Source organism: Nicotiana tabacum, chromosome 21 (assembly GCF_000715075.1).
Source record: "Nicotiana tabacum cultivar K326 chromosome 21, ASM71507v2, whole genome shotgun sequence".
In the NCBI taxonomy this organism is placed as follows: domain Eukaryota; kingdom Viridiplantae; phylum Streptophyta; class Magnoliopsida; order Solanales; family Solanaceae; genus Nicotiana; species Nicotiana tabacum.
Genome location: NC_134100.1, coordinates 98,755,178 through 98,780,288, shown reverse-complemented (window position 1 = coordinate 98,780,288; position 25,111 = coordinate 98,755,178). Strand labels below are relative to the sequence as shown.

At 33.4% G+C, this 25,111-nt stretch overlaps 2 protein-coding genes and 1 long non-coding RNA gene across 5 annotated transcripts; 1 reads left to right on the top strand and 2 right to left on the bottom strand.

Annotated features, from left to right (window-relative positions):
- Positions 1–1,352: 1,352 nt before the first annotated feature.
- On the top strand, positions 1,353–6,877 carry LOC107831494 (bifunctional purple acid phosphatase 26). Of its 3 annotated transcripts, none has more exons than XM_016659259.2 (10): positions 1,353–1,489; positions 2,395–2,628; positions 3,389–3,589; positions 3,967–4,078; positions 4,378–4,604; positions 4,779–4,917; positions 5,334–5,554; positions 5,661–5,782; positions 5,887–6,048; positions 6,641–6,877. In XM_016659259.2, exons 2-10 carry the CDS (start codon positions 2,467–2,469, stop codon positions 6,723–6,725), a joined length of 1,431 nt encoding a protein of 476 aa, XP_016514745.2. In that variant the 5' UTR covers positions 1,353–1,489; positions 2,395–2,466; the 3' UTR covers positions 6,726–6,877. The 3 variants fall into 3 exon arrangements, with proteins under 3 accessions (XP_016514745.2, XP_016514747.2, XP_016514748.2); XM_016659261.2 differs by lacking the exon at positions 1,353–1,489 and adding an exon at positions 1,502–1,713; XM_016659262.2 differs by lacking the exon at positions 1,353–1,489 and adding an exon at positions 1,686–1,811.
- Positions 6,878–8,091: 1,214 nt separating this feature from the next.
- On the bottom strand, positions 8,092–10,145 carry LOC107831493 (uncharacterized). Its single transcript, XR_001658382.2, has 2 exons — positions 9,864–10,145; positions 8,092–8,379 (listed from the first exon to the last, which is right to left on the bottom strand). It is a non-coding gene; the product is annotated as an uncharacterized LOC107831493 (long non-coding RNA).
- Positions 10,146–13,278: 3,133 nt separating this feature from the next.
- LOC107831492 (synaptotagmin-5) lies at positions 13,279–21,234 on the bottom strand. The gene is made up of 13 exons (XM_016659258.2): positions 20,759–21,234; positions 20,539–20,643; positions 19,510–19,560; positions 19,254–19,374; positions 18,424–18,545; positions 17,421–17,522; positions 16,582–16,656; positions 16,322–16,401; positions 15,849–15,999; positions 15,533–15,763; positions 14,807–15,100; positions 13,854–13,967; positions 13,279–13,587 (listed from the first exon to the last, which is right to left on the bottom strand). The coding sequence occupies exons 1-13, from the start codon at positions 20,861–20,863 to the stop codon at positions 13,441–13,443; spliced, it is 1,698 nt and encodes a 565-aa protein (XP_016514744.1). The 5' UTR covers positions 20,864–21,234; the 3' UTR covers positions 13,279–13,440.
- Between the last annotated feature and the right edge of the window lie 3,877 nt (positions 21,235–25,111).

Genomic DNA, 25,111 nt, shown 5'->3' with positions numbered 1-25,111 from the left:
AATTCGGGTACCGAACACCGGGTGAGAAATCAAAAAAAAAAAAAAAAAAGGTAGATTCAAGATTTAAAGCTAAATTGGCGTTTCTATTAAAAAATGCATATTATAATTTCTCTTTAAATAAGCTTCGATATATATAGTTCGAAGTCCAAAATTATTGAATCCTTGTGCACTCACTGTTTACATATTAAATCTGCCAACGGTATATAGTAAAATGAGATTTAATGAAGACAAAATTTAAATTAATACATAAAATATAATTAAACTATCTCCAGGAAACAAATGGTTGCTTACAAGAGAAAACTATATTGTCAGAGTACTTCACTGAAGAAACCACGTTAGGAAACTTCCCACCAAACTTACTTTACAAAGGGTGTATTCAATCGAACTACGAGAATCCCATTAACGCTTTCCTATAAAAGCTAAGTTTTTGCGAAACCAATTTTCATGTTTTGTTATAATATATGTTATTTATAACAATACTTCGCTATAACATTCAAAAATATTCGGAACAAACGAGACTGTTATAGAGAGGTTTGACTGTAGCTAGTAAAAACTATAGAATATCAAGATTCATATTCTAAGAAAGTGAACAAAAAAAAAAGGAGATATATTTTTAGCCGCTCTAAAAAATAATAGCCGATAAAATAGACTACTATATTTTTTGTATATATATATGTGTATTATACACAAAAATATACATATTTTATACAGCTTTTGGCAAGCGAATAATTATTTTCAGCCGACCTGCCAATTTTTTCTTTTGCCACAAAAAAGAGTTAAATAATTTATTCTAACCTCAAGTTTATCCGGACACCACGGTCGGGGGCTGAGCTAGATCAGATGCAATATATATATATATATATATATATATATATATATATATATATATATATATATATATATATATATATATATATATATATATATATATATATATATATAAATACTTTGCGTGTGAGTTTTCATGTAAAGTACTTGTCACGACCCAAATCTCACATGTCGCGATGGAGCCTATCGCAATACTAGGCAAGCCAAAAATCAAAATAAACCTCATATCTTTAAGTTTGAAAGGACCTCGCGCATAGCTGGGGCTTACCGGGCTGCCCTTTTTATTAGTTGGCATGGGTAACATTAAAAAATACTGTAACAAATAAACAAAGAAATAAAAAAACTTCCAAGGCACGTGAAAGATTGTTCTGACATTCTCATAACGCTATCTATAATCTATCATGATAAGTTGATAATAAACAAACCCATAACTATAGTCCCATAATTTTAATTATTGACTGAGACAACATATCTTGATCCAATCTTGCGCCATTTCCTGTTGCTATTTTTACGTTTCCTACTCATCATTTATTACTTATACTCAAAGCTTAGTCATCAAACAAGCAATACACTGAATGCTAATACCAACAACTCCACACAGCTACAACAACTTGCCAATAATATTTCACTCTCTAGCTACTTATTTCAGCTTAATTTCCAGGTAAACTCTTTTATATCACTTTCTTATTGTTCTAATGCACATTCTTGGATTTAACTTATATATTCAAAAAAATGCATACTATTAGTATAATTTAATATGTAATAGCATATTAACCACTATTTTTATTCCGTTATAGAGTGACCTTATTGCATAGATATTTGTTATAGATAAGAATGAGTAAACTTTAAACATGTGCTTGTGATGTCATTAAAATTCTATTTCATGTATGTCATTTCTTCTTTTTTCCTTTTACATTCTTTTGTTAGTTGTTTCAATAGGTAGAGGAGGGACTTTGATCAGAAATAGGAAGAAGAGGAATAGGGTAATGAGTATGTTCATAAGAATTCACTAAGTTAGTTTTCATATAGACAATGACTAAAGAATCTTATGAATATGACATGTTTTTTTGTTTTTTTTTTCTTCTAGTAATCTGAGGAATCAAGTAATTATATGTCCAAAACTGGAATATCCTCTGAAATGGAAATAAATGTTGGTCTCTGGAATTCCTATATAACTTAAGTGACACAGTACAAGCTTCTTCTATTCTTTTTATTAACTGATATATGTATCGGATTCCATTAATATGCTCGATAGGGCTTGAGTTCTAGTATCACCCTCGTTTCCTCATAGAACATCGACGGATTTGATCGATTATGCTTTTTTCTATAGACATAGATATATGTTCATCCAATCGTATACTTTAGTTTTTTCTTCTTTAGTATAAGATTTGCCTAATACGCGACGGGGTATTATAAGTGACAGAGTGGCCTTGCTGCCACGATCCATTAAGATTCAGCCCTTTGTCGCTCCGATTCGTTTAAAAAGTAAAAAAAAAAAAAGTATAAGATTTGCCTTCTAAAGTTCTGCTTCTGATTATATACTACATTGGTTATTTCTGGTTGCAGTGAATCAGTAATTGGCGTTACTGGATTCTTGTCTCACTGATAATCATATCGAGAACTACCTTTGAGGAGTCAATGTTGCTTCATCTCATCTTTTCGTTGTCCGTCTTTATACTGATAGACAACGGGAATGCTGGTTTAACGAGTTCATTTATTCGTAATGAGTGGCCATCTGTCGATATTCCTCTTGACAATGAAGTCTTTGCTGTTCCTAAGGGTTATAATGCTCCACAACAAGTAAGTTACTTTAACTTTGACATAATTTTGAGTGCGTGTAATTTTCTTTTTGTAACCTGTTCAAGAACTCGAGATAATTCAATTCGAGTAGCATGATTTCCTTTCATTTTCTTTGAGCCGAGGGTCTATCGAAAACAGTCGATCTACCTACCCGGATAGGGGTAAGGTCTGCGTACACACTACCCTCCTCAGACCCTACTTGTGGGATTCCACTGGGTTGTTGTTGTTGTTGTTGTTGTTGTTGTTGTTGTTGTTGTTTACAATGAAACCGAATTAGTAATGGTATAGAAATTGCATAGAAATTGGAACCCCTGAAGTATTTAGACAGATTTCTAGACTATGTTGCTCGAATCCTCCAAAATGCTGCCGAATTTTTGAAGGATCTGACACACACCTGACGGTATTTTTGAAGGATATGAGCAGCATATATAACTTTTAGGTAGAATAATTTCAAAGTCAATTAGTATTACATAATTGAATGCTTTCAAACCATGACTAAATTGAATAGATAGTATTTGGTCTTCAAATTGCAAAGTTGCCTATAAACACTATCCAAAAGAATGAGAAATTACATGATAAACAACATTGTAACATCAACTATAATCATAATCTTCAAGTGCAATGTTCTGTTTCTGCTCATATGTTCAAAGATAATAAGAAGATAGAATTCCAGGTTCGCTTTTTGACTACTGTATATAAAGTGCAGGTTTTTTTCATGCTAAAGTTCTAAAATGCTAATAATTACTTCATTCTACAATAGGTGCATATCACACAGGCTGATTATGAAGGGAAGGCTGTTCTAATTTCATGGATTACACCTGATAAACCGGGGCCTAGTCAAGTACGTTACGGATTATCTGAAGGAAAATCTGAGTTTACAGCTGAGGGTTCAGTAACAAATTACACATTTTACAACTACACGTCTGGCTATATACATCAGTGCTTTCTTGATGGCCTTCAGGTAATTAGAATTCTCGGTTTTATAGTTTTGGAAGACGAAAGAATCACGATGTCATCTCTTCATTTAAGGGTCATATACGTCACACAACTGTCTCCGTGTAACCTATTGGTCATGGGTTCGAACCGTGGAAGCAACCACTAGTGCTTGCATTAGGGTAGGTTGTCTACATCATACCCTTGCAGTACGGCCCGTCCCTAGATCCTATGTGAACGCGGGATGCTTGTGCACCGGGCTGCCCTTTTTTATACATAACACAACTATATTAGAAAAAAGCATATAGTTGAGTTTTTACATCTGACAGTGTAGTTCCATGATGTCTTAAATGATATCCTCCATTTTCTATCTAGTTTGACAAATTATTTTTACGTTCGTTTCAGTATGACAGAAAGTATTACTATGAAATTGGAGATGGTGACTCTGCTCGAAAGTTCTGGTTTGAAACTCCTCCAAAGGTTGATCCAGATGCTTCATACAAATTTGGAATCATAGGTAAGTAGTTTATATTCCGTTACCTTTATCCGCTTTCTGAAAGATTGTTGTACTTTACCGCATTGTGATGTTTATATTGTCTTTAGCCGAGGGTCTATCAAAAACAACGTCTCTGCCCATCAGGGTACGGGTAAGGTCTGCGTATACACTACCCTCCCCAAACCCCACTTGTGGGAACTCACTGGGTTTGTTGTTGTTGTTTTTATATTGTTAGAGTTATTCAACATGACAGTCTGAAAGATTGCTAATAGTTATGACAATAAGAATTCAACAATCCAATGAAGCAACTCTTCTTTCAGGTGATCTAGGACAAACATATAATTCTCTTTCAACTCTTCAGCATTACATGAATAGTGGAGCGAAGAGCGTCTTATTTGTAGGAGATCTCTCTTACGCGGACAGATATAAGTATGGTGATGTTGGTATCCGTTGGGATACATGGGGCCGCTTTGTTGAACAAAGTGCAGCATATCAACCTTGGATTTGGTCAGCCGGGAATCATGAGATAGAATATATGCCGTATATGGTAAAGTTCTGCAACACAGCTCAAGTTCAGATGTTTAACATAATGTTGTTTCCTGCTATATTCTACTTAGGACCAATTCTTCCTTATTCATGTCTGATTCAAACGTGTCAAGTGCTTATGCCTCATATCAATAATGTTTAAAATTTGACTGTTTTCTTTTTCAATTATCCATAGGGGGAAGTAACTCCATTCAAGTCATATCTGTACAGATATCCTACACCTTATCAAGCTTCAAAAAGCATTAGCCCACTTTGGTATGCTATTAGGAGGGCATCTGCTCACATAATTGTGCTATCAACCTATTCTCCTTTCGGTAATTTGTTTTTCCCATTTCATTGTCTTGATTCTTGAGTTTCTTCAACGTGAAGCAAGAAACTTTAGGCCCCAAATTTTGAAGTTTATAGACATGGAATAATGCTTCTTGCTCTTCTTTTCTGGTTGTGGTTGTAAGCATCATTTCACATATGTATTTCTCTTTTTATCATATAGCTACTTAGTAAGAAGAGCTTTGGAGCAACGGTAAAGTTGTCTCAGTGTGACATATAAGTCACGGGTTCGAGCCGTGGAATCAGCTTAGCTACTGATGCTTGTATTAGGGTAGGTTGCTTACATCATACCCCTTACGATGCGGCCCTTCCCGGGACCTTGCGTGAACACGAGATGCTTTGTGCACCAGGCTGCCCTTTTTATCATATAGCTACTTAATCTTTTGTGTCTCTAATCATGCAGTAAAATATACACCACAATGGAAGTGGCTGAGAGAGGAATTGAAAAATGTGGACAGAGAGAAAACTCCTTGGCTTATAGTTCTTATGCATGTTCCTATCTACAACAGTAATGTAGCCCATTTTATGGAGGGGGAAAGTATGAGATCCGTTTTCGAAGGATGGTTCGTTGAACACAAAGTTGATGTAATCTTTGCCGGCCATGTCCACGCCTATGAACGATCAGTAAGTTATTTCACTTTACGCTATCTTGTGTTGGTACGATATTCAACTTTTCTGCCTTGTGATAGCTATGCTGTTGAGATTTGCTAAACGTTTTCTCTTTTTTCAGTATCGCGTATCAAATATACACTATAACGTCTCGAGTGGTGATCCTTATCCCATACCAGATAAAGCAGCTCCTGTTTACATAACAGTTGGTGATGGAGGAAATCAAGAAGGACTTGCTTCAAAGTAAGCTTATGCTTTGTGGATTAATTATTTTACTTATGTTTTGAACTATATCTTAACTTCTTGAATTGCCCTTGAACTATATATTCATTTGTTTATCTGTGCAGATTTAGAGATCCTCAACCAGATTATTCTGCATTCCGCGAAGCAAGTTATGGCCATTCTACGCTAGAGATTAAGAACAAAACACATGCATTATACCATTGGAACAGAAATGACGATGGAAAGAAAGTTAAAATCGACTCTTTCGTGTTACACAACCAGTACTGGTCAGTATGATCTCTTTCTCATTAAACTTGAACAGATTCTAGCTTAAAAGCTTGTTTCACTTCCACATTTCTCATATTCTATGCTTCAGTCTTTATATATAATGGTGTTTGATGTTCAAGTATGTTTGCTAATTCACCCTTCTACTAGATCAATCAGCCTATTCTAGTTCGCCTTGATCTAAATAAGCAATGTGGAATTAACTTATATAGACTGACAGTATAAAAAACTTTTACGCTATCAGTGTATTTTAACATGGAAGGGGAGCCTTGGAGCAACGGTCAAGCTGTCTCCGTGTGACCTATAGGTTACGGGTTCGAGCAGTGGAATTAACCACTGATGCTTGAATCAGGGTAGGCTGCCTACATCACAACCCCTTGGGGTGCGGCCCTTCTCCGAACCCTGCGTGAATGCGCGATCCTTTGTGCACCGGGCTGCCTTTTAGTGTATTTTAATATGTGCAACATGTAATCTATCTTATTTTCCAAGAACTAATCCCACTTATTATAGACGGGTATCTGTAGTCATCTTTTAGGTGAACTTTTACACTGTCAATGTATAAAAATTAAACTGAAGCAACTTATGCTCATGCAGGGGAAGCAATCATCACAGGAGAAAGTTGAACAAGAATCATCTCCATTCAGTCATTTTAAACAGGGCTTCAACTGCACAACTGTGAGACAAATTTCTGGAGCATACTGAATATGGATCATTCAAAATAAAAATTATTAGTTTGTGCTGTTCATTGCATTATTCCAGTACGGAAAAGTTGTATCCGAATGTTATACTGTCGCTGCTTAATTCACAATGCATTCACTTCATTTATTCATTTATTTATTATTTTGTATGTGAAAGTTAGCCTGATATAAATTTAAATTGAGAAACATGATCGGTGAGAATTCATATAACATACCCCAACTTGTTTAAGATTGAGAAATAACTGTTGTTGTAGCATATAACTCAATTCCATGCTGACCAATAAATACTTCATCAAACAAACATGTCAAACTATGGCGATATTTAACTATGGAGAGAAAGACTCGGAAGGTACTAAAAAGACCCCAATAAAATTTCTTCTTGAAGCTTTAGAGGCCATTCTCATAAATGAACTCACTAAATGATACTATCACCATTTTAACTATAACCGAGAAATCCCTAAGGCGAAGTTGGCACACAGTTTAAAACTCGGTGAATGATGACATTAATCGAAATGAGATTATTTATTTAATTTAGAGTCGTCACTTGAGATAATTATTATGGTGTCCCAAGAGAACGGTTTATTTTTAAAATCCCAAATCGAGGAAGTTGACTCTGTTTTAAAGTCCGCGAAAATCAAAAGACCGGAAAAGAATTTATGTTAACCCGGGAGAAGGTGTTACGCATTCCCGAATTCCGTGGTTTTAGCACGGTCGCTCAACTATTAATAATTGACCTAATTATCTGATTTATTACATGTTTAAAACCTATTTTGTATTTTTTTACTTTTAACCATTTTTAATTAATTTTAATTGTTGTTAGAAACTATGGAATTTATTTGAACAAGCCGCAATGTTGCGCACGTTTATTTTTGTACATATTACGAATCACGCCACGTGAAGCATACCCGTGATTCACAACACGTTTATTTTAATTATTATTTGAAGTTGCGGTCAAGTCGCGTGAAACGCGCACTTGAGTTGGAATTTACTTATCGTGACCATGCCACGGGATTCGTACCCATAGTCACGATGATTTATTAATCGCGCTAAAGCAAACTTCGAATATTTAAGAGCTGTTTAATTCCTAATACTGCTTTGAGGTATATTGCAAGGTCAAAAGAATTATGGAGAAACGTTGTGGACAGAAGGTAAATTGACGTACGCATCGCTGAATTCGGACGTCAGTTAATTATTCCATCATTTGAGACCCATAAGTTTGGAAAACGGCTATTTGAAGAATCACGAATAATTAGGCTCAGAACTTCTGAAAATCCCTATATATGCCTTGTATTTACAAAATCACTCAACCACTGAATGGCAGTATTATAGCTTAACAAAATAAATAAATGGTTTGAACAATTGAACTTCTATCAATTTAAACAATTATAATTTACACGAACACTCACCTAAGCAAATACACTGTCAATTATGGAATACATCATCTTATGCTTAAAATTACAACATCCATCCTCCATTAAAGAATACAGCTTTGGTTAACCTTCACTATGATCACAACTCTAACTGATGCTTAATGAATAACAAACCCAAACAACAAAGATCCGACAGAGATGAAACTTCACTCGAGCCTTAAATGGCAAATCAAACCAACCTGTGGCCAGATCCACCATTATTGACCTTCAAATCCAGTATTAGACTTTAATTTATCAGAATACAAAAGCAAGTTCAGATTTCAGTAGTTAATACTCAAATATAGGCAGCATGTATTTGACAATGAGATATATAGGTTGAGATCCAACTAAACATGTGAAATCAGCTACAATTCTAGTCACGAAATTGCTATGGAGACCATCTGTCCTTAACAGGTTGTAAGTCTTAAACATATCAAAACTAACATCCATTCATGTTCAAAACAGAACAAACAGTCAGTTTACATAATCACAGCAAATAACTTTAAAGAATAACCAACATTTCATAGCAAATCAAAACAGAGGTACAGGTGTGAGATGTGTACCTAAACTCGTAAACAAGCTGAACTTTTGCCAAATAAAGGCTAAGAAAAACAACACGAGATGAATTCAGCAAGATCAATAGCAGGAAACAGAAGAACAGCCTCAAGTCTTAGCTAAACAGCAGAGTGACAACAACGGATTTTTTCAACAACTCTATGCAATTTTGAAGAAAACAGAAGTTGAATAGCAAATCAAAACAGAGAACAACTTGTGAAAACCTTGATGGAATTTTCAGAGTGTTATCTTTTAAAAATCAGTGTGAAAAATGAAGAAAAAGAGTCTGAAATTTCTGCAGAGAGTCCATTCTCTAAAATGAATATGCAGGGGTGCTTTATATAGGGAATATGTGTGCCCTATGAGAGAATGAGAGAGTATTCGGCCAGCTCCATAAAAATCAGGGAATTGGCATCTTTTCAACTGAATTGGACAGCTGTCCTTTTCAGATATTTTTTCTTATTTTTAGCATCTTTTCTTAACCAATTTGGACAGTTGTCCATCATCTATTCTTTTCCTATTTTTCTCATCCCCTTAACTTATGAAATTAACCCCTTTAGACCTCTGATTTACTGCAGTTTAACCCCTTCCAAGCTCTTCTAGAACCTTCCATCGGCTAAAAGAAAGATTCCCTAATTTTCTATTTCATTTACCCCACTAAAGTTCCAATTAATACCAACTAGTGCCTTTACCTCAACTTACTGTCCTCTTTTATCCCATAGAATCAACATTTACTAAACAATAACTAATTAATCTAAATTGAAATTAAGCTATCAATTACAAATTAATCACAATCAGCAAACTAGTTGACCTATCAATTAAGCACATGCGTATTTTAAACCATAACCTAATTAATCGATTAAACTTCAAGTAGAACTAAATCAAATAATTATTCAGAAAGCTAAAACATTTTCAATATTAACCTAAGCATGCTGACATTCAAACAGGTGATTACTAACTTTTTTTTTTTTTGATAAGGTAAATTAAAAACAGGTTATTACTAACTAAATGCAAGCCTACAATTATTTAGCTAATTTATGAGCAAAACTGATTCAATTAAACTAGGTCAGACAAACCACATGCAATTAAAAAAAATCTTCTGCTTTCAACAAACAAAATCAACAAAAGAATAAGATAAAAAGGGTGAGGGTGTACCTATGGAAGAAAAGACGATTCAATTGACGCGATTTCAACGAGGTTCGGCCGGATTCCGATGGTTCCGAAATGAGCTAAAACTTACATTAATCAATTGCTCTTGACAAAAGCAATTGATCAATGTTAGGGATTAGGAGGATGTGAGTACTGTGGGGTGTGAATTTGAGGGAGATTGGGGTTGTTTGAAGCGGCGGCGGCGGCAAAGGGTCTTGAGGCGGCTAGGGTTCGAGTGAAAGAGATGAGAGGGAATGAAAATGGGGAAATGAACTGGTCTCTTTTGGGCTTTGGGGGGGGGGGGGGGAGGGGGTTTCAGACAGTTGAATGTAAAATGGGGTTAGCTTTAGGGCCGTTGGATGGGTCTTGATGGACGACTGAGATTCAAAAGGACAAAACGGGGTCGTTTGGGGGTCTTTGGGGCTGGACCGGCTTTAATGGGGTCTGGGTTGGACGAAATTGGAGCAAGATTTGGGCCGCTGATCACTGGCCCAGTTTGAAAACAAACTGTAAAAAGCTTCTTTCTTTCCTTGTCTAAATGTTTTTCTAAATTAACCAATCTAATTCTAATTAAAACTAACTTTGCAAAATTAACCTAATTATTTATTTTTCTAATAATTAACTAATTATTTAACTAACGAATGCATGTAAAGTTACGAATGTATTTTGGTATTTTAGTGTTGGTTTTTACAAATGCAATTGAAATCTAAAAATATAAAGATTAAAATATTTTTGTTATTTTTTAAGATTTAAAATGCTACTAAAAATGCACCAAACAAAAAAAAGCACAAAACAAATCAAGTAAAATATAGAAAAATTCATAAAATTCTATAAAATAATAAAAAAATTATTTTTTGAGATTTTTAGGAGTACTTTCATATTTTGGGCAAAAATTATGTGCTCAAATGGAGAATGACACAGTTACCCATAAAAATAAAACTATTTACCCTTACCTATCCATTTATTTTTCTACCCATCAAATTAATTATATTTCCTACCCATAGTAGTTTTTGTGGGAAAGTTTCCCTTTTTTCTCTAATTTTTTTTAATTTCTATGCTTCTTTTCCTTTTTTTTCTTTATTTTCTCCTTTTCTTTTTTCTCGTTTTCTTCTTATTTTTTTCTTTTTTCCTTTTCTAATTTCATTTAACTTATTTTTTTTATATTCTTTTTCTCTTCATAATCTAATTTCATTTACTGTTTTCACTATTTTTTATACAATAAGAAAAAATAACTGATATAGTAAATATTTGTTCACGTTTTTTTAAATATAACTAGTATAATATACCTTTTGTCTTTTTCTCATTTTTAAAATTCAATTATTAAACTGAAATAATATCAGTTGTCACTTGATCTAATTCACTGAATATCACACTGACTGTTGCTGAGCACCATAAATTACATAATCAGATTCTAAGAATTAACACGTGATTGCCATGCAAACCTTGATCTCCTTCCATATAAATATCAGTACACACTCTACCATTAGCAGTAACACAACTAGTTATGGAGCAAGAAAATAAAATCTACGGCCACCAATTCTCCATATATACTAGTTAGAATAGAAATGATAATAAAATATTGAAAAATGCAATAAAAGTATAAGTAGCAAAAAATACTTCTAGCGCCATATGATACCAATATGGTATACATATATACCAATAGAGTATATGATTGCTCTAGAATATTGCTACAATTATCTGCGACTATACTACTGTACCAAAACATTAAAGGATGCAATAAAAGTATGAGAAAATTGCATGCTCGCATTGCAAGCTAAATATTCGCAAAGCAACTTGCTCATTCTGTATATTAACAGGGTATATAGTTGTATGGGGTCGTTCCAACAATTGCCTATAACTATAAAAACTATTACATAATACACATAATCTATGTTCATCGACACAAAAAAATTCCAGCACTGCAAATCATGTTTATATAAATAATTTCAGAATAGTAATCACTTAAAAATGAAGCTAAAACAACCAAAAAAAATGTTCAAACTACCATATGATACCAATATGGTATATAATTATACCAATATGGTATACATCTTTACTGGTTAATTTCCGGCAACTGTATGACTATACTACTATTACATAACACACATGCATAAAGAGAAAAATTAAAAAATAGTGTATCATATATTAATATAATAAAGTATTTCAAGATAGTGTACTATATTACTATTATTAAAAGAAAATCAAATAGTGTACTAATTAAATACAGTTAATACAACCAAAAAATGATTCAACTAGCATATGATACCAATATAGTATATAACTATACTAATAGGGTATATAGTTATACGGGGTCGTTCCAATAACTGCATATAAATATAAAAACTATTATATAATATTATAATACACAAAATCTATGTCCATAGGTACAAGAAAATCCAACACAGCAAAACATGATCATATAAATCATTTCATAATAGAATTCACTTAAAAATGCAGCTAAAACAATCAAAAAATATTCCAACTACCATAGGATACGAATATGACATATAATTATACCAATAGGGTATACAGTTCTATTAATTAATTTCAGAAAATTATATATGACTATACTACTATTACATAATACACATGCATAAAGAGAAAAATCAAAAAATAGTGTACCACATATTAATATAAGAATGTATTTCAAGATATTGTATTATAATACTATTATATAAAACAAACGCATAAAAAATCAAAATGATTACATAATACACATGCATAAAGGAAAATTAAAAATATTCAAGATATTGTACTATTCTACTATTATTAAAGAAAAATCAAATAGTGTACCAATTAAATGTAGCTAATACAACAAAAAAAATGTTCCAACTAACTTATAATACCAGTATCGTATATAGCTATACCAATAGGGTATACAATTGTACACAAAGAATTTATTTATTTTTTTAAAATTCAATTATTAAACTGAAATAATATCAGTTGTCACATATTCTAATTAACTCAATGAGAGCTTATGCAATGAATAATACCTCCATGAAATTCCATTAATGTTAATAAATATTATTATTTATTTATTGAAAATGTGCACAACAATTGAACAAAAATTCAGGACAATCCTTTTGAAATTGTAGTATGCACGACAACCGAGAGTTTCTACGATCAACTTATTCCTCTTGTCCATTTTCTCACTGCAAATATCCTATTTCATTTTTATTTTTATTTTAAAAATAATTATTAATATATGTTTCTACCGTCAAAGTACATATCATTGATGGAAAGATAGTCAAAAGTAATGTGATTCAAGTCATAAAATAAAAGGGGAATAGATTTGTATTTTCCACATGCCCCTCACATGGGGTAAAGCAAATTAAAGGGAAAATAGAAAATTGAATAGTCCGGTAATAAGTTTGTGCTAGGAATTATAATTAATTTTCAAGTGGGCAACACCGGGTAATTATTTTGGCCTTGATAGGCATTATGCGTTATTTCCTCTTAATCAAATCATGTACAGAAAATATTCGATTTTACTTGGTCTTTTCCAATCAATATCGGAATCAAAGTAACTTTACTCCCTGCATAAAACTACCAAGAATAAAAACTGAAAATTTGATGTTCATCACTAGGAGTCTCTGTATAATGGCTGTGGGTTCCATTTGAGATGCAAGTTCAGTTTCCCTGATTTAGACTCGGATAATTCGAAGGTGTCTTTATATTCACCTTCCATTAGAACCCTTGTTAAAGTCAGTATGCATTTTCCCATGAAATCCTGTGAAGAAGTTGTGAGAATTGGAAATGAATCAATATAACAGTCAAGAAATAAGATACAAAAATGGTACTCTCCAAAGTTTACGCATAAGAAAAAAGAAAAGGAAAGAGCCCTTAGAAATATCATCTTGCATAGAAAACATCATATCAACAAAAGTTGGTATCTAAATATGTTAAATTAAGAAAGTGCTTAATGATATTTTGAGCGAGAACGAAAATAGTCACAGGGTAATCATATGGAAGTTATTTAAGGACATGTACTCTTACCTTTCCAAATGTGTCATGGTCCCAGACTTCCACAATTAGCATATCATGTAATCCATCCTCAACAACAAAGTCAAAAGTCTGATTCCAAACTGGATTTAGGCTTTCATTTACGACCTAAGGGAAACAGATAATCAGTGTTATATATATTTTTTGGTAAGTGATAATTAGTATTATATCTAGTTATGAATGAAGAGTATCAAGGCAAGTTACTCTAAAAAAGGATAATTAACATTAGATGTGCTCAGATGTTGTGACATGGACAGTGAAGATTCATATAGCCGACCCCAACGTCTTTTGGATTATGGTGTAGTTGTTGTAAGTAACATTCAGCACTATATCTAGTTATGGATAATGAGTATCAAGGCAAATTACACTAAACAAGGATACTTTACATCATATGAGCTCAAATGTTGTTCATGGACAGTGAAGATTCATATAGCTGATCTCAACTTGCTTTGGATTACGGTGTAGTTGTTGTAAGTAACATTCAGCACTATATCTAGTTATGAATGATGAGTATCAAGACAAATTACACTAAAACAAGGATAATACGAACTTTGTGGTTTCCATAGACTAAATATTAGCAGAGGCAGATCCAGAATTTGAACCTTAAGGTTCGAGTTCGGGTTTCTATTTTTTTATGAGTTCTTCAAGATCGGGATTCTACCACAATTCATTTGATTTACTGGGTTCGAAATCGATTGTTTGTACTTATCTAGTGTATTCTTTTAACACAAGGGTCCGAGCCAAAGCTAGTGGGTTCTGATGAACCCATATCTATAACTCTACATCCAACCCTGAATATTAGGAGGACAAGAGGAAAAGTTAAAAATCTAGATCCAAAAATGAGAATTGCGGCATATTGTTTCTTTTCCTACTTACCAAAGAAGGAAAGAAATTATTTACTGAATTTACTGAGAAGCCAACAGTTAAATAAGAAGAAGAAAGGATACCCTGGTTTTGTTCTTGATTTGCGCCTTCTTCATAATCAGCACGGCGTAGGGGTCAGCTTTCCCCCCTATATCAGCTGGGGGCAGGTCATCAGCTGATATCACAGTAACAGAAAGTACCCCTCGTACTATTACTTCCCTTCTTTTGCTGATTTCACCTCCATTTGGACTAGTTTCGTTTCCTTCTGCCCCATTTTTAAGAACTCTCTCTAATGAAGTCATTGTCTCAGTCTGAGAAAAAGGGTTAGTTAACCCATTCTTCATGCCAATAGGACAATACAATAGCTCCAAATGCACCTAACCAAAGATAATGAGAAGAGTTCAGACGGAGAGCACACAACCTATTCTACGTGTTCTGCTCAAAATATCAAGAGAGAACTATATTTTCCTACATAGGACTAAAGAAATGGCGATCGAGAATATATAGAGTTTTGATGAGGTCTAGAGCCATAAGGGAAAGGAAATCACTGCCTATAATTTTCCTACATAGGACTAAAGAAATGGCAATCGAGACCTTATCTATTATTCACAGCACTATCGGTGCCACTCATTTTGAACAGTAAAATGCTGTTTAATTTAGTTGTTGCTGAAAATATCACTATTCCAGTATTTGGATTTTTTGCACATATATTTCCATCAGATTTCCGAGTGCTATGTACGTGTATTTCCAGCTACTGTAGAATCTATCGAAACATGGCCAAGGAAAGTAAAGGGAGTTGCAGCCGTCACCTGGCCCCTATTTTTCTGGTCTCTCTGAATCTCCAAATCTTTCACCAACTTCAACCAGATATCCTTTACTTTACCTGGCTCAAGCTCATTCAAACGGATATGGGCACATCCAAGTAGTTCAGCTGACTGAAGCCCTTCATCGTCATAGATTTTTACCACCAAGTGTTGTGTCAGTGGATCTTCAACTACGAACTCAAAATGCTCATTCCAGATTGGGTTCAAATCGTTGTTCTGAAAAAGAACATTATTTACTTTAATCTTAATTTGATCAAATGAATTAAAGAAACTTTTCCAGGGAAACAGATGAGTAACTTACAATTATTTTGCTCTTCTTCATTCTATCTCGTATAGGGCGTACGTATAATACAGCGAAAGGGTCAGATTTTCCAATGAGGTCTTTATTTGTTAACTCCTTTGCTTGAATAAGTTTCACCTCCAATACTCCAGTAGGCTTCAGTTCAAGATCACTGGTACGAGAAAATAGAATGTCAATAAGGATTTTACAGCTCCAATCAAAACATGAGATAATTACGAAATTGCATGAGATAACATTTTGACTTTTCTAGCTCAATGCAAAATGGACGGAAGTCCAATATAAGTCGAGGGAACTACTCTCCAAAACTTAATCCAAAATTCTGTCTTTGGAAATCTTATATTTGGAAAGGTCCTTCTGAGGTTCAACGAGAATATAAATGTGTTCGATTGGACCCAAAACTGGGAAGGCAGCGCAAAGATAAATTAGGTGGTGAAACTGAGATCGTTCAAAGAATCCGTTGTTAATTTCAATACCTATAATCCCCAGGTAAAATGGGAATAACTTTTCGAACCGGCCATGTGATAGAGTCTTCAATAGCATCCCGGATGGTTCCCTGGAGAAATAAAATTCATTTTAGCACACCTAGAGTGTAGTAAATCATAACTAACATTTGTTAAGAATTCCATTTTCTGATTGCATAAAAAAGTTCAAGTTCATGCAAACAACTCAAAGCAGAAAACCCGTTGTTCCTCTCTTTTCTCAAATGAGAATAAGTGGTGAAGTTCGCCCAAACCTCAATTGCATCAGAAAGGCCAGGAATTGCTGTCATGTCACCACCAATTACTTTAAGCGTAAAATCCAGCTTTTTCTGCAAGCAAAGAAATTTATTTTGTCATTTTTCCTTTAGAGTTTAGGTGTGAGATATGCATGTGAGTAGTCTTGTCCCGGTGAGAGTAAGTGCCATTTGCACAGACGCGGGCAATGTAGAACTAAGATAGTGGGTGCGCCTGCTCCCTCTGGTCTTGCTTGAATTATATAAGTAGTTGAGAATTTTTTTATGAATGTATATTTATATTAAGTTCAAACCCATTGCCACAAAAGAGTAGTGGGTGCAATGATCAGCACCCACTGAATGTAAATCCTGACAGCCTTTTGTGTACACACATAAGATGCATATTGGAATGTTGTGTAGCAAGATACATACTTGAATTATCTTGAATATCAACATCCAAATTTAAATAGACACGTGACAAATCCTTGAATTGTTGACCGAGTTAATACTCAATCACTCAGAATCTATTTTTAATTCAAAATAAAATAAAAAGACTTAGTTTTAATTCGGGATTGTGTAAATAACATGCTTAATTTTTTTTATTTTAAGTATCAACACCATGCTTAAATTGTTTAAGGATAAGTATCAATAACATGCTTAAGTTGATTTCTGTGCATGTATGTGCTATGTTGCGCAGACTCTCCAAAATAATGCCGCACCTCCAAAAATACACTACTTTTGGAGGATCCGACACGCACCCGGCAATATTTTTGGAGAATCCAAGCAACATAGTATACGTGCACAAAGTGATACACATGCAAATGAAAGATAAAAAAAAAAAGTTGAAGTTTATACAACACCTTCTGCCTCAGAGAGTAACATACAGCTCCAAAGCAAGGAAACTCATCAACAAGTGGCCTGAAGATCAGCCTAAAAATACCAGTAAACCCAATGTTTTTCACCTAAATGAAAACAGATCAATAATCACTTTAAAATCATTTTCATAAAAGTTAGCATGATGCAAATATTTCAGGAACTAAAATAGAAATTTGCATGGATAAATTAGTGACGGCGTTAAAAGGGACAAGTAGTCGGAAAAAGTAATGGCTATTTTTCCAAGACAGAGTCATGGAAAAAGTAGAATATACAAGAAAATATTCACTGCAAAATACAAGAGTAGGAGAAGGTTTACGCAGATAGTTGAGAAAACTCTTTAGTGCCTTGACAGCAAAACAGAACAATGAGAAAGCACATATTTGAAGTTACACCAAAGCTCTTAACATGACGCTTGTGGACAAATTTAAAAGACAACAAACTACATCAAGATAATACCATAGTTGCTTCTGTAGCTAGTAGCTATAACAAATTGAGTTGGCAAATTACACTGGCAGAAAAAAGTGGTCGACATCGAACAAAACAATCCGGCTTTCATGAAGTTACTTGATACTTTTGGAAGAAAAAAAAGAAGTTTTCACGAAGTGAAAATGAAACAAAACAGTAAGATGTATATATTATAAGTATCTTCATTTCTTCAATCTTAAAGCGTGCAACTCTTTAGATTAATCTTAAGGAAGTATTGCAGGGAATATAAGGACATTAACTTTTCATTTTGTAGTCAGTCCAAAAAAAACACAAGCATGAGTATGTCCATGCAAATCATATGGGATAACCTGCAAGCGTAAAGCATAAATACAAACTAGTTAAGCTAAAACAGTTGTTTGCTCCACAACTAATTCCAGTAAGACCTTCAATTTGAGTAATTCGCGGAGAAAAATAATAAAATTTGCATCTCAGCAGAAATTAGGACCATATCATGTGGAGCAGTTAAAGTATGCGGCACAGCTCTGAGGTGCAATTAATTACCTGGACTGGTAATGCTACACCAACATAAGTCTTGATATCGAGTATTATGCTTGGGTTCCCATCCCATTGCATCTCTAATTCCATGGTAATACCCTCACTTCCATCTTCAATAATAGAAATCCCTGCAATGAAACATCTATATGAGACCAAGCATTTGTTAAATATCACATGATTCATCCTCACAAGCAATGTTTTTTATTAAGGAGTAAACTGAGACTAGAAGCGACGTCCCCACAATAGCTCTATGAGGTTCGGATGTTTTTTATACCCCTGTCAATCTCAACTTATTTGCCACATTTTGACTTCTCAAAGAGGTTAGAAATAGCAGGGAAATGTCATGCTGCTTCAAATAAGCACATGAAAAAGAACTAGAGGACTGATAAGCTCGTCCATATGCATAAGTGACTCCTAAAACCTTTTGGTAATACAATATGCAAGAGCTTTGAATAGTTAAAGAAAGTAGAACATGATCAAACTTTTGGTTGGTAGAACAAACATATCAGGTAAGAGGAAGTAAATTCTAGTTTAAGCAAAACAAAAAGAACATAGGACAAATGTTTTGGAACAAAGGGACTGCATAACATACATTCTTTCTCTTCTCCTATATCATGACCAATTTATAGTGTTTGTAACTCTTAGTAAATGATTGCATGCATATCATCTAGCAAATGGCAATCAACAGACTCAATCTATGCGTCCAATTCCAAAAGTTAGTAAAATTGAACGAATAAGTAATTACCGACCATACACATATACACACAAATAGATAAAGCTAAAACGCTGGAATGAGTTGAGACACCTGAGGCATGTAATAACAGCCATCATCTAACCTGTGAATTGTGGAGCAACTGTACCAAGAGTGAACTTTGAAAATTTTAATGACGCCAAAATCACAGGCCTATATTGTTCCAAAACTGGCTCCACACTTGACTTTACCAGTTCTGATGCTGCCTGAATTACGATATAACCACACCAACTCAATTAACAACAAAGAAGTCCCAACAATCAGAACTTAGGGGAAAAAATAGAAAATTGCAGAATCCCAATAGAGTGGAAAATAAACTATTTATAGACATTGAACCTAACCTCATCCACATATGGCCAGATCTTTTCAAGATGAGAATTAAGCCACTTCAACTGTAAGAACAAAATTGAAAAATTAAAAAGCTCACTTCTTTTCCACACAACAAACTAAATCACATGTATTATAGATAGACATTAAACATAGTCAATCCACAAAGGGACAGTCTAGTAACCAAAGACCATAATCCGAACCACAATGCACGAATTTTATCTAAATCATCTTATGGTCACCATGCACCCCAAAAACAAATAAGGAAATTAATGGTGTTTTTGGTATGACGGAGAATATTTTCCGAAATTTGCCAAAAAATATTTTCTACGGAAAATATTTCCACTAGGAGGGGGGAGGGGAAGACAATTATCTCAAACATCTACACGACTACACATTATTATCAATCTTTACTGTCAAATATTTTCATCAAAGCACTATCCAATTTGCTAATTCAATCTTCAAGAAATCTTTCTTTCCAGAAAATTTTCCATTTCCCAACCAAACACCGATTGTTTTTTTTTCAGAAAATGAATAAATTAGCAAATTTCTGAAAAATGACTTCCATTATACCAAGCACACCCTAAAGATAAGTTAAAGACTTCACCTTTTTCTGATTATCTCAACTCTTAACTTCATATCTCTAATTTAACCGACACCTAGACGTTATTATCAATCGTTATTACTCAAAACTTTTCACCAAAACATTATCAGATTTGCATATTATTATCACTCTTCAATAATATTTTTTTTTTGGGGAAGGGTTGTTCTCTTACTATCTTCCGCTATCTTGTTGTTGTTACTGCTTGTTGCTATTTCTTCCATCTATTTTTCTGGTTCTTACATTGTTGGTATCATTTTTTTCTGGCCTTTGTTGTTGATTATTGCTTGTTTCTATTGTTTTTTTCATCATCGCGGGCCGAGTATCTTTCGGAAACAAACAGGATACCCTCCAGACCCCACTTGTTCAATAATGTTTTTTTTTTCAAAAAAAAGACTTTCGTCCTACCAAACACGCCCTAAAGAGAAGCTAAGGATTTCACCTTTTGCTGATTGGAAAAAACAACCCAAGAAGGGTATTGTTCTGGTGTGAAGATCTTTCTCGAATCATCCACTGTCATTCTAGCAAATGCAGCAATTCCACTAGCCTTTACAATTCAGCCAAAAAAAACACATAAATAGGAAAAACAAACCCCAGAAATGAAAAATAACTAAAAATCCAAACGTTGAAGTAAAAATAGCAAAAGACTATTGTTGACTTACCAGTTCAGTACGGTATTTAGATCTTGCATTTTCTGATTTAACAAAAGCAATTATTATAGCAAGTCCAAATGTAACACCAATCACAACCCCTAAAATAAATGACATTTTTTCCCTTCTTCTTGAATTCTCCTCTTCCTTGTTCCAGATTTTTGTGATGAAAGTGAAAGTGAAAACTGTTGAAAAGATCTAAAAGGTGAGATTTTTAATCTGTATTTTGGAGTTTTCTTCTGGTGGGGTTCTTCCAACAGGGAATTCTTTTTTAAAAGGATAAAAAAAAATAGTATCTTGATATTCAATGAAACTGAAAATTGTTGGAAAATGTACTCAAAGGTGGGACTTTGAACCTGTTTTGGGTTTTTTTTTTCAAGAAAAAGAAGAAACTGATATCTGTAGAGCTAGAAGTTTTATTTTTTTTATTTTTCTTTCTAGTAATAGTCAAAGATTAGAGCGGCCATAACCGGCCAAAGACACATTTCGAAGTGTCCAAAGCAAAAGTTGCGTAAAGAAAGGAGGAATGTCATTTTCGGACAGGTGAGTTGACTATTAGTGGGACCAAAATTTCGCCATTTATCTTTTGCCAAGTGATCAAATTATATAGTAATTCATCTTTCTTGATCTTTTATATTTATAATATTCTACTAATTGTTTTATAAAACCGTACATTTCTGTCATAGGTTTATGAATTTGAAATTAGTGATTACTTATAATTATTGTCTAATATAAGCTAGTGTTTTAATATAAATTTGGTTGAAATTTAAAAAAAAATAATTAAAAATAAGATGAAAAATTATTTTCGGAAGCTGAAATTGAGTTTGGACAAGCTTTTTCTTTGAAAAGAAGTTAAAGTTTTATGAGTAGAAAATTCTGAAAACATGAAAAACTAGTCTAAACGACTTTTTAAAACTTGAAAAATTTATTTTCAAAAACTGCCAAAAACTGGTTATTTTTTATAACCAAACAATATTTGTAATTTTCTTTTTTGAAAAAAGCTCATGGCCAAAACGGAGCAAGTTTTTTTTCTTCCTCCAAGTTAACTATTGTATAAGAATTACTACTTCCTCCGGTTCACAATAAGTGACCAATTTGATTTGGACACACACATTAAGAAAATACAAAATTCTAGATAAAAATAGTTGGTGTGACTAAACTATCCTTAATTAAATGTTGCAACATAGTTAATGTGAGGAGTAAAAGACTTTTTACTATTTTAGGGATACGTACATAAGGGTAATTTTGGAAAAATAAATTAAATTTTTTTTATTATATAAATAGATATTTATTTTGAACTAAAATTAAAAAATAAATTGATCATTTATCGAGGATGAGATGTAGTATCTGCTAACAACTACTCCTAGAGGTCTTTGATAAATGCACATCTGCTTTTAAAAGGCCTTTTGTTGCAATGATAGATATATATGGCATAGTTCTTTCTTTTCCTTTTTTATTACTGTAATAGGTAAACACTGGTATCACACTTTATGGTATTATATTTGTTTTATTTTACGTGACACTATTTTTTATTAATATATTTCAAAATCAACGACACCTTAATATATTTGGAAACTGTTAACTAACTTCCAATTTATTCTTAATGTTATGCTTTTTTATACGGGGGCGGATCTATCTTATGAGGTAGTGGTACCACGGCACCCGCTCTCTTCGCTAAAATTCTTACTATGTACATAATATCTCTGTGAAGAAACGTATATATCGATATAGTGGCACCCAAAAGTCACAAAGTGGAAGCGGGTGTCATTGGTTTAGCTTTCCCTTTGAAGGCTTTCTTTGGCCTCATGAATGCAAGTTCGATTCACTGTTGGATTAGCTCCTTTGATTTTTCATTTTTTCTACTTATTAAGACTTCCTTTATCTTCAGTTGATCCCTAGGGCCTCACCTCTTTTCCTTCTTTTTCGGCTCTTTCCTTCCTTTTTTACCTTTTATTACTTGCTAAGCCTCTCTTCTTCATTTTTTTTTTATTTCAGTCCTCATTTTGTTTCTATCATTATACCTTACTTTATGAATAATTATTTTCTATAGGTAATTTGAATTGATTTTAATTAGCATATAATTTTTTTTATTTTTAATGAAACGATATTAATTTATATATTGGAATATAATTTGAGCAATATCTTCTATTGGGTTTTGAAAAAAAATTAAATGGCTTGATTGATAGTCGTTTTGAGTCGAATATTATAGGTTGAATGTTGAAGGTTTTTCTTTGAAAATAATTGTCATATAACTCAACAATTAAGATGGAAAAATAAACAAAGAACAATACAAGTAAATTAATCTAGTCAAACAAAGAATATATAGTGTAGTTAAGCTACTCTTTAAGCAAATATTTATATTGGAGGCGCTCTTTCATGAAATGTTATTTTTCTTTTGTATTTTTATTTAGAATGTGTTTAAATTAAGCGTTAAAAATTTGAACTAAAATCGAATCTATTTGCTTTGTGAATGAAAGGCCTATTCAAATTAACCAATAACTAAGCGAACCGACCCATTATTTCTAATGTGTCTTTGTAGCAACTGACATGTATATTGTATGCATAACTCTGATGACCCAAAATGTCATCTTTAAATTTAATAATTAATTTTGTGTTCTAACACCTCGAAAGTACTATTTATCATTCCTCGACTTGCGTGCGCAGTCCGTAAAATTTTTTGGAAAGTTTTCAGGTGAAAATTGGATTAAAACATGAATTAGAGCTTTAAAACTCAACTGAGTTGACTTTGATCAACATTTTGAGCAAACGGACTCGGATCAATATTTTGACAGTTCTGGTAGGTACGTATCATGATTTGGGACTTAGGCGTATACCCGGAATCAAATTCCGAGGTCCCTAACCCGAGATATGGAATTTTGATGAAAAACTAAAAGTTTAAGTTCAAATAGTGACCGGATATCAAATTATATGCAAACGACCCCGGAATATAATTTTGATGATTCCAACAGCTCCGTATGGTAATTTTGGACTTAGGAGTGTGATCGAAATTTTATTTAGAAGTCCATAGTAGAATTAGGCTTGAAATGCCAAAAGTTGAATTTTTGGAAAGTTTGACCGGGGGTTGACTTTTTGATATCGAGGTCGAAATTTGATTCTGGAAATTGGAATAGGTATTTTATGTCATTTATGACTTGTGTGCAAAATTTAAAATCATTCCGAATTGATTTGATGTGTTTCGGCACAAGATATAGAATTTGAAAGTTCAAAGTTCGTAGATTTTGATTTGAGGTGCGATTCGTCGTTTTGATGTTGTTTGATGTGGTTTGAAGCCTCGAATAAGTTCGTATTGTATTTTAGGATATGTTGGTATAATTGGTTAAGGTCCTAAGGGTCTCGGGTGGATTTCGGAAGGTAAACAGAATGGATTTCGGACAAAGAAGGCTGCTGGAAATTTCTGTTGCAAAAATTTCGCTAGAAATTGCGAAATTTTTGGTGCGTGGAGCCAAATTTGGAATCTTATATCTCGCAAACTATAAGGAATAACAAACTATTCAAAACATGAAAGTTGTAACCCTTTGATTCTAGTTTCCAGAAAGTTAAACCATTCATTATTTGGACATTTGTACAGAAAGTTATAATGGATTGAATGAAGGATGGTATAGCAGTTTCACCAGAAATTTCGCCAGAAATTTCTGATGTGCGGAGTCGATTTTGGAAGCTTATATCTCGAAATTCATAAGGAATTGAAAACTTTTCAAAAATGAAAGTTGTAGTCATTTGATTCTAGTTTTCAGAAAGTTAAACCATTCATCATTTGGACATTTGTACACAACGTTATGATCGATTGAAGGAAGGCTAGTAGAGCAGTTTCTGGTGGACTTTTAGTGACGAAAAATGGACTTTTAGTGACGGAAAATGGACTTTTAGTGACGGATTTCGTTTTGAATATTTGGAGCACGGTTCTTGGGCGATATTTGGGCAATTTTTACGGCAAAACATTGGGGTAAGTGTTCTTTATCCTATATTGATTATATTTCATGATTTCATACTCATTTACATCATGAATCCGTGAATTTATGGAAGAAAAATCAAGATTTTTGCAAAATCTTTCAAAAATAAAAATTTAAGATTTGGAGGTAGAGTTATTATCGGAATTTGATAAAATTGGTATGGGTGGACTCGTAATTGAATGGGTTGTCGGATTTTGTAAGTTTCGCTGGATTCCGAGATGTGGGCCCTACGGGCAAATTTTGAGCTAATTTCGGATTTTATTGAAAATGTAATATTTTCTTATGAAATTGATTACTATAATTTTTGTTGACTGTATCGAATTAATTATGACTAGATACAAGTCGATCGAAGTCGGAAAATCGAGGAAAAATCATAATACTTGGTTAAATTGGA